At 43.4% G+C, this 9,941-nt stretch overlaps 1 protein-coding gene across 1 annotated transcript in view; it reads right to left on the bottom strand.

Annotated features, from left to right (window-relative positions):
* Positions 1-2,668: 2,668 nt before the first annotated feature.
* The window catches only part of LOC311112703 (E3 ubiquitin-protein ligase TRIM68-like), a gene marked incomplete at both ends in the record, with an annotated part of 21,811 nt that continues 14,538 nt past the window's right edge, over positions 2,669-9,941 (bottom strand). The window contains 10 exons of the mRNA XM_084155834.1: positions 2,669-2,821; positions 3,344-3,559; positions 3,831-3,941; positions 4,120-4,184; positions 4,327-4,353; positions 4,506-4,547; positions 5,718-5,865; positions 6,222-6,455; positions 8,002-8,091; positions 9,842-9,921. Coding sequence (XP_084011960.1) covers positions 2,669-2,821; positions 3,344-3,559; positions 3,831-3,941; positions 4,120-4,184; positions 4,327-4,353; positions 4,506-4,547; positions 5,718-5,865; positions 6,222-6,455; positions 8,002-8,091; positions 9,842-9,921 — 1,166 coding nt within the window. The remainder of the gene's footprint in view (positions 2,822-3,343; positions 3,560-3,830; positions 3,942-4,119; positions 4,185-4,326; positions 4,354-4,505; positions 4,548-5,717; positions 5,866-6,221; positions 6,456-8,001; positions 8,092-9,841; positions 9,922-9,941) is intronic.

Genomic DNA, 9,941 nt, shown 5'->3' with positions numbered 1-9,941 from the left:
CAGCGTTTATTTCTTTCATCACATTCCCAGTGGGTCAGAAGTTTACATACACTCAATTAGTATTTGGTAGCATTGCCTTTAAATTGTTTAACTTGGGTCAAACATTTCGGGAAGCCTTCCACAAGCTTCCCACAATAGGTTGGGTGAATTTTGGCCCATTTCTCCTGACAGAGCTGGTGTAACTGAGTTAGGTTTGTAGGCCTCTTTGCTCGCACACGCTTTTTTCAGTTCTTCCCACACATTTTCTATAGAATTGAGGTCAGGGCTTTGTGATGGCCACTCCAATACCTTGACTTTGTTGTCCTTAAGCCATTTTGCCACAACTTTGGAAGTATGCTTGGGGTCATTGTCCATTTGGAAGACCCATTTGCGACCAAGCTTTAACTTCCTGACTGATGTCTTGAGATGTTGCTTCAATATCTCCACATAATTTTCCTTCCTCATGATGCCATCTATTTTGTGATGTGCACCAGTCCCTCCTGCAGCAAAGCACCCCCACAGCATGATGCTGCCACCCCCGTGCTTCACAGTTGGGATGGTGTTCTTCGTCTTGCAAGCACCCCCTTTTTCCTCCAAACACAACAATGGTCATTATGGCCAAACAGTTCTATTTTTGTTTCATCAGACCAGAGGACATTTCACCAAAAAGTACAATCTTTGTCCCCACGGACTCGTTTTACTGTGGATATAGATACTTTTGTACCTGTTTCCTCCAGCATCTTCACAAGGTCCTTTGCTGTTGTTCTGGGATTGATTTGCACTTTTCGCACCAAAGTACGTTCATCTCTAGGAGACAGAACGCGTCTCCTTCCTGAGCGGTATGACGGCTGCGTGGTCCCATGGTGTTTATACTTGCGTACTATTGTTTGTACAGATGAATGTGGTACTTTCAGGCATTTGGAAATTGCTTCCAAGGATGAATCAGACTTGTGGAAGTCTACACATTTTTTTCTAAGGTCTTGGCTGATTTCTTTTGATTTTCCCATGATGTCAAGCAAAGAGGCACTGAGTTTGAAGGTAGGCCTTGAAATACATCCAGAGGTACACCTCCAATTGACTCAAATGATATCAATTAGCCTATCAGAAGCTTCTAAAGCCATGACATCATTTTCTGGAATTTTCCAAGCTGTTTAAAGGCACCGTCAACTTAGTGTATGTAAACTTCTGACCCACTGGAATTGTGATACAGTGAATTATAAGTGAAATAATCTGTCTGTAAACAATTGTTGGAAAAATGACTTGTGTCATGCACAAAGTAGATGTCCTAACCGACTTGCCAAAACTATAGTTTGTTAACAAGATATTTGTGGAGTGGTTGAAAAACAAGTTTTAATGACTCCAACCTAAGTGTATGTAAACTTCCGACTTCAACTGTAATAAATCTGTATTTATGTACATGTTTCATCAGTGCAAATCACATATTTATGTTTTATTCCTTTATAACAGATATAGGTTTCTTTCCTTAAAATAGCCTATTACCAGTAGTTTTAATGGAATTCCAGTAAAGTATAAAGTAATGTAAACACTGAACCAGATACTACAGGTCATCGCCAACAGGTACATGTTATATATACACTGAACTAAAATATAAAAACGCTACATGCAACAATTTCAAAGATTGTACTGGGTTACAGTTCATAGAAGGAAATCAGTCAATTGAAATAAATTCATTAGGCCCTAATCTGTGGTTTTCATTTTTTTTTTTTTTTTTTTTTTTTTTTTTCACATGACTAGGAATACAGATATGCATCTGTTGGTTACAGATACCTTTAAAAAATGGGCCTCACAATGGGCCTCAGGATTTCATTACGGTATTTTGTGCATTCAAATTGCCATCGATAAAATGCAATTGTGTTCGTTGTCCGTAGCTTATGCCTGCCCATACCATAACCCCACCATGGGGCACTCTGTTCACAACATTGTCATCAGCAAACCACTCGCCCAACGACGCCATACACGTGGTCTGCGGTTGTGAGGCCAGTTGGACGTACTGCCAAATTCTCTAAAACGACATTGGATGCGGCTTATGGTAGAGAAATTAACATTTAATTCTCTGGCAACAGCTCTGGTGGACATTCCTGCAGTCAGCATGCCAATTGCACACTCCCTTAAAACATCTGTGGCATTGTGTTGTGTTACAAAACTGCACATTTTAGAGTGGCCTTTTATTGTCCCCAGCACAAGTTGCACCTGTGTAGTGATCATGCTGTTTAATCAGATTCTTGATATGCCACACCTGTCAGGTGGATTGTTTTGGCAAAGGAGAAATGCTGACTAACAGGGATGTAAACAAATCTGTGCACAAAATGAGAGAAATAAGCTTTTTGTGCGTATGGAAGATTTCTGGGATCTTTTATTTCAGCTCATGAAACATGCGACCAACATTTTACATGTTGCGTTTTTATATTTTTGTTCAGTATATATATATATATATATATATATATATATATATATATATATATATATATATATATATATATATATATATATATATTACTGTACCTTTCAATAAGTTGGTTTCAATCATCAGTAAAAAGAGATCTGAGAAATAAAAGTGTGTATATTGCATGTAACTTCATTTGTGTGCCGGTATTTACATATTGCATGCTCACACAGTGTGTGTGTGCATAAGTCTTCGTGTGTGTGTGTGTGTGTGTGTGTGTTACAGTCAGTCCATGAGCAGTACTGGTGTGATGGTGAGGGTTCCGTCGTTCTTGCCTGACTTGTTGGTGCAGGGACTGAAGAACGGGAACACAGACTCACAGAAGGTGTCCAGGAAAGTGTAGATGTGGAGCTTAGCGTCCACGTTGTAGAACGATACCTGAACAGGGGAGAGGAAGGGGAAGTTAGTCCACGTTGTAGAACGATACCTGAACAGGGGAGAGGAAGGGGAAGTTAGTCCACGTTGTAGAACGATACCTGAACAGGGGAGAGGAAGGGGAAGTTAGTCCACGTTGTAGAACGATACCTGAACAGGGGAGAGGAAGGGGAAGTTAGTCCACGTTGTAGAACGATACCTGAACAGGGGAGAGGAAGGGGAAGTTAGTCCACGTTGTAGAACGATACCTGGACAGGGGAGAGGAAGGGGAAGTTAGTCCACATTGTATAGTAAGATAGACAGGGAGAGAAGAAAGAGGTTAGTGTGTGTAGTCAAGGAGGTGTGTGTAGTCAATTGCACAATTCCCAGGTATTTCAGAAATCCTGGTTGAAGGATTCTGGATTTCCTCCTCATTCTCTCTTGATTCCGGGAATCTTCCAACTGGGATTTCTGGAAAATCCTGGAATTTTGGTAAATTTACCAGAATTTTGCAACCCTGACGAGTACGAATGTGTGACATCCTACCTGCCCTTTCTCATAATCCACATACACCCCAATCTTCTGTGGTCTGAGGTTGAGAAGCAGCTCGGTGGAGGGTTCTGTCCGGAACGCATAGTTGTGTTTGTCTCTGAGGCTGAGGAACCAGTAGCCGTTGCTAGGGGATACCATTATCTTCCCCTTCCTGTTGATGGAGCTGCTGGCCACGCCCAGATCCCAGTCAGTCTTCCCGCCCACCTCCACCTGCGAATAGGAACACAACTTTATTGCTGAGGTGTCCAGGATCAACACAGCTAAATGAGGATCCAGGATCAACACAGCTAAATGAGTGTCCAGGATCAACACAGTTAAATGAGGATCCAGGATCAACACAGCTAAATGAGGATCCAGGATCAACACAGCTAAATGATGATCCAGGATCAACACAGCTAAATGAGGATCCAGGATCAACAAAGCTAAATGAGGATCCAGGATCAACACAATGTTTAATAAAAATGGGTAACTGTCACCCTACCTCCCAATAGTGTTGCCCAGAGGAGAACCCTTCTCGACCCAGAACACACACGACACGGTCGAACCTCTCAGGGTTATGAGGTACCGACTGGTGATGGTCCCCACATTTGACCTATAGACAGAGAGCAGGTCAGTGCTTTTCACAACATTATTTGAGTGGGTCACTAGAAGTATCATGAAGTTACTCCTAAACCTTGATCAGTAGAGCAGTTCTGTGCCTACCCCCCCCCCCCCCCCCCCCCCCCCCCCCCCAAGTAACATCCAATATAAATATGTGACATATAACTAACCTTTTTCCCGTTTTCTGATAGGATGAGCCTGGGGTGGGCGGTGCTTGAGTCCATAGTCACGTCCACTGAGGGAGGGAGAGAGGAGAAGAGATGGAGGGATTGAGAGAAGGGTGGAGAGAGGAGAGATACATGGAAATACATTGATGTGTAAAGATAAAGTATAACTTTGTGATAACCTTCTATATATATATATATATCTCTACATACCTGCATACTCTTGTACCCTCTTCACCTCTTGAATAAATCAACAGAAGAAACCAAATCAATAACCAATAAAAATCAATATTGTAATTACACAGAATTATAAACAGGCAACAACTACATTACATTATTCAATTGAAATCTTTATCTCACACTCTGTACTTGTAATCTATGTAGATACTCACTGGGCTGTGGAATTGGAGATGACTCTAGTGGAAGATGTACGCCTGTAAAGAAAACACAGGTAACCGGCTGAAACAGGTGAGTTATATCCCACTAATTGACCTGCGTTTTTATACCAGCTCTGAAAAGGGGTGGGTGGTAAACAAAACATGAAAAAAATAAAAGCCACCTAAAGACCTTGTAACCAAAATACAGGTATCAGGTCTGTGTGAATGGTTCTCTGCTTCTCTACGGGTATCGGGTCTGTGTGAATGGTTCTCTGCTTCTCTACGGGTATCGGGTCTGTGTGAATGGTTCTCTGCTTCTCTACGGGTATCGGGTCTGTGTGAATGGTTCTCTGCTTCTCTACGGGTATCGGGTCTGTGTGAATGGTTCTCTGCTTCTCTACGGGTATCGGGTCTGTGTGAATGGTTCTCTGCTTCCCTGCAGGTAAATTCATTAAGACTTCCATTGTTTAACACCTCCCTAATTTGAAATTCAAGCAGTCCCTATGGTTTAACGACCCCCCCCCCCCCCTCCCAGTTGGCCAGTTACACACTCACATCTTCTGTCTGAAAACCAATACTTTGGGATGTACAGGGTTAAGGGTTTGTTTTCTCACCAACTCTACCATCATGCACAGTTGATTCAGTAAAAAGTCATTTTAGTCTCTCTGGTTGAACTTAATGGGTAAGTAGTGAACTAGGGTTTCGTTTGGAATGGGGCTCTTAAATGGGATTCATCAGGATGTTGGCAATGAGGCCCTTTATCTACTTCCACAGAGTCAGATGAACTCATGGAGACCATGTTTATGTCTCTGTGTCCGGTATGAAGGAGGAGTGAAAGAGAGGAGGTGAAGGAGAGTAGAGAAGGAGAGGAGAGAGAGAGAGAAGAGAGAGAGAGGAGGTGAAGGAGAGGAGATGAAGGAGAGGAGATGAAGGAGAGGAGGTGAAGAAGAGGACAGAGGAGGTGAAGGAGAGGAGATGAAGGAGAGGTGTGAAAGAGAGGAGTGAAAGAGAGGAGGTGAAGGAGAGGAGATGAAGAAGAGGAGAGAAGGAGAGTAGAGAAGGAGAGGAGAGAGGAGGTGAAGGAGAGGAGATGAAGAAGAGGAGAGAAGGAGAGGAGAGGAGAGAAGGAGAGGAGAGAGGAGGTGAAGGAGAGGAGATGAAGGAGAGGTGTGAAAGAGAGGAGTGAAAGAGAGGAGGTGAAGGAGAGGAGAACGGAGCAGTACTCACCAAACTCAGCCATCCTGTTGAGCTCTTCCTGGAAGCGTTGGACCAGGACAGACAGCGACCTATAGATGGGCCCCGTTCCCAGGTCAGGGTTCACCGACACCCCAGACCAGTCTCTGATTGGTGGAGGGGTGCAGAGGGCAGGGTAGCTCTGAGGGTGGGGGCGGATCAAAGAGAGTATGTTTTTCATTGAGTGGAAATGAGCGTTCCAGGCTGACCACATCGCAGATTCATGACAGATTTCACAACACCTGAATAGGTGTTAAACATATAATCAAACCACATCATATGATACTGCAGCAGATGACATGGCGATTACATGATACTGCAGCAGATGACATGGCATCATATGATACTGCAGCAGATGATATGGCATCATATGATACTGCAGCAGATGACAAAGCGTGCAACCGTTGGTTGATGTAATACAACATCTACAAAGTAGTCTGGAAAACGACCATCTTGTTCTTTAAACGTGTGTTTGTTTCCCTCCCTCCATCCTCTCACCTTGATAAAATGAACGTAGTCGTCTGATTGGGCCATCTGGGAGAAGGCGTGGCTTCTCTTCCTGAGCTCAGTCACTTCCTGTTCCAGCTGACAAATCACAGCGTCCGCCTGGTGCTCTGCAACCCGCCTACTAATCTCAACCATCTCCACGAGCTCAGCCTGTGACCTCTCAACCGCACACACCAACGCACTGAACGTACCCATGATGCCCGCTGTCTCACGTTCCACTGACAGCTGGGGAAGGGAGTGAGACTGTGTGTTAGAATCTTAGGGCTCTATTTTAATCAACTTAACGCAACGGTCAATCTAAGCGTTCTAGGTTCAAGGGGTTTGTCCGAAATATTTTTGATATTTTAACTATCACAATTATCGGCGCAGTTGCTGGCGTTTGGCGCGAACGGGCCGGGTTTTAATGAATGAACAGGTTGTGGGTGTGTCGAGGCTTGGCCCGTCATTGGCCAATCAGAACGTGCTCCATGGCTAAATATGTGGTTGCTTCAAGTTGCCTATTTACGTTTTTTTTTTATGTATCGCCTTGGAAACAACTCCAATTCCAATGTTAGTCTGTTATAGTTTGTTAAATGGCTTACATAAACAAAATAACAAAATGCAGACCAATCCCACGTTCGCTAAATATGTTGACTTGAACCTGTTTGTAGTCCACATTGTTCTAAGTAGTTGCATGGCTTCAATGTTGAAATATATACATAGCTATCACACTGATATATGGGCTAGACCAACTGTAAATTGCATTATGGCTAAACAAGATTCAATTCACTAAAAAGAGAGTGAATAATCCTAATCGAAACAACTTGTTTTAAATAAGCTATGTCTAAATACATTTAGAGGCGCTATAATTGCTTCCCATGGGCATATACTATTAAAACAACGCAGACTATGGAGGGTTTTACGCACATCCAAACTTTTCACAGTAGCTGGACAAAGATCCAATATAAATACAAAGGGAGAATGTCCACTCCATTACACTGCTCCCAAATAGAATGTTTTATATACATATTGGATATTACAGATCGCATTCACACTTCTTCATTGTAATAGGTTTGGTTTTAATAAAATGAAATAAAAAAAACAATCTTATTTTTTTTTTTTTTTTTTTTTTTACAACAATAAATACATGTAAAATGTAATGATATTATAAAATCTCCAGCCTTCATTATAGTAGGCCATGGGTAAGGGTAGGGTACGAAGGGTTTGGGTTTTTAAATATCCCAGCGCTGCCTGAAATTAAAACTTTTGACCATATTTTTAAAGGACACACCTCAAATATTTCCACCCCTCCTATAATAATAATAATAATATATAATATGCCATTTAGCAGACGCTTTTATCCAAAGCGACTTACAGTCATGCGTGCATACATTTTTTTGTGTATGGGTGGTCCCGGGGATCGAACCCACTACCTTGGCGTTACAAGCGTCGTGCTCTACCAGCTGAGCTACAGAGGACCAGCCCTATCTGAGCGCGAGCGTCCCGATGTTAGACAGGTACATTACTGAGCCTGGCGTTAGGGCTGGAAAATGCCAGTGCGACAGTTTTTTACAAAATGACAAACAAACGTGCGTTTGACAGTAGCGCCACGTTAACGCCAGCAAAGAAGAAAATAGAGCCCTTGGAGAGAGTTGAGGGTAAACGTTCAGGGTTAAGTTACAGTGTTTAAGGTATATACTGTAGTAATCAATGGACTTTTGAATGGGGTTGGACGGGGGGGGGGAGAGAGGGTGAGGTAACCAGGGGTTAAGGGTCAGGGGGTAAAGGTCACCTGTAGTTGAGCCAGTGATGACCTAATCTCCTCCATCTTCCTCTGTCTCTGTAGAATCAGCTCATGGATCTCTGCCTCAGACACTCGGAGCTGGCACACACACACACACACACACACACCACACACACACCACACACACACACACACACACACACACACACACACACACACACACACACACACACACACACACACACACACACACACACACACACCACACCACACCACACCACACCACACCACACCACACACACACACACACACACACACACACACACACACACACACACACACACACACACACACACACACACACACACACACACACACACACACACCACACACACACACCACACACACACACACACACACACACACACACACACACCACACACACACACACACACACACACACACACACACACACACACACACACACACACACACACACACACACACACACACACACACACACACACACACACACACACACACACACACACACACACACACACACACACACACACACACACACACACACACACACACACACACACACAGAGAGAGAGGAGAGAGGAGGAGAAACAATGTGTGAATACATATACAAACACAGAAGAACCCAATACTTGTCAAAACGGATCCTGCAGACCCCTCACCACTTGTACTGGTGCACTGGGTCTGCAAGGCAGAGACCTTCTGGATAACTGGTACCATCTATAACACCTTACCTCTGATTAGACAGACAGCTGTATAACTGGTACCATCTATAACACCTTACCTCTGATTAGACAGACAGCTGTATAACTGGTACCATCTATAACACCTTACCTCTGATTAGACAGACAGCTGGATAACTGGTACCATCTATAACACCTTACCTCTGATTAGACAGACAGCTGTATAACTGGTACCATCTATAACACCTTACCTCTGATTAGACAGACAGCTGTATAACTGGTACCATCTATAACACCTTACCTCTGATTAGACAGACAGCTGTATAACTGGTACCATCTATAACACCTTACCTCTGATTAGACAGACAGCTGTATAACTGGTACCATCTATAACACCTTACCTCTGATTAGACAGACAGCTGTATAACTAGTACCGTCTATAATCAAATAAAATTTTATTTGCCACATTCTCCGAATACAACAGGTGTAGACCTTACAGTGAAATGCTTACTTACAAGCCCTTAACCAATAATGCAATTTTAAGAAGAAAAAAAGTGTTAAGTAAAAAAGAGATAAGTCAAAATAATAAATAATTAAAGAGCAGCAGTAAAATAAAATAACAGTAGCAAGGCTATATACAGGGGGGTACCGGTACAGAGTAAATGTGCGGGGGCACCGGTTAGTCGAGGTAATTGAGGTAATATGTACATGTTGGTAGAGTTAAAGTGACTATGCATAAATAATAAACAGAGAGTAGCAGCAGCGTAAAAGAGGGGGTGGGGGGGTTAATGCAAATAGTCCGGGTAGCAATGATTAGCTGTTCAGGAGTCTTATGGCTTGGGGGTAGAAGCTGTTAAGAAGCCTTTTGGACCTAGACTTGGCGCTCCGGTACCGCTTGTTGTGCGGTAGCAGAGAGAACAGTCTATGACTAGGGTGGCTGGAGTCTTTGACAATTGGCCTTCCTCTGACATTGCCTGGTATAGAGGTCCTGGATGGCAGGAAGCTTGGCCCCAGTGATGTACTGGGCCGTACGCACTACCTCTGTAGTCTCTCTCTCTCTCTCTCTCTCTCTCTCTCTCTCTCTCTCTCTCTCTCTCTCTCTCTCTCTCTCTCTCTCTCTCTCTCTCTCTCTCTCTCTCTCTCTCTCTCTCTCTCTCTCTCACCTTATTGTCCATCCACTCCCTCTCTATGGTGCTGGGGTCCTGATGGTCTGTGTCCTCTCCTCCTCCTCCACCACCTCCATCTAGATAAATAGATACACAC

The sequence above is a fragment of the Coregonus lavaretus genome (genome assembly GCF_964263955.1).
Source record: "Coregonus lavaretus genome assembly, chromosome: 39".
Classification (NCBI taxonomy): Eukaryota; Metazoa; Chordata; class Actinopteri; order Salmoniformes; family Salmonidae; genus Coregonus; species Coregonus lavaretus.
This window is presented reverse-complemented; position numbering and strand designations above follow the sequence as displayed.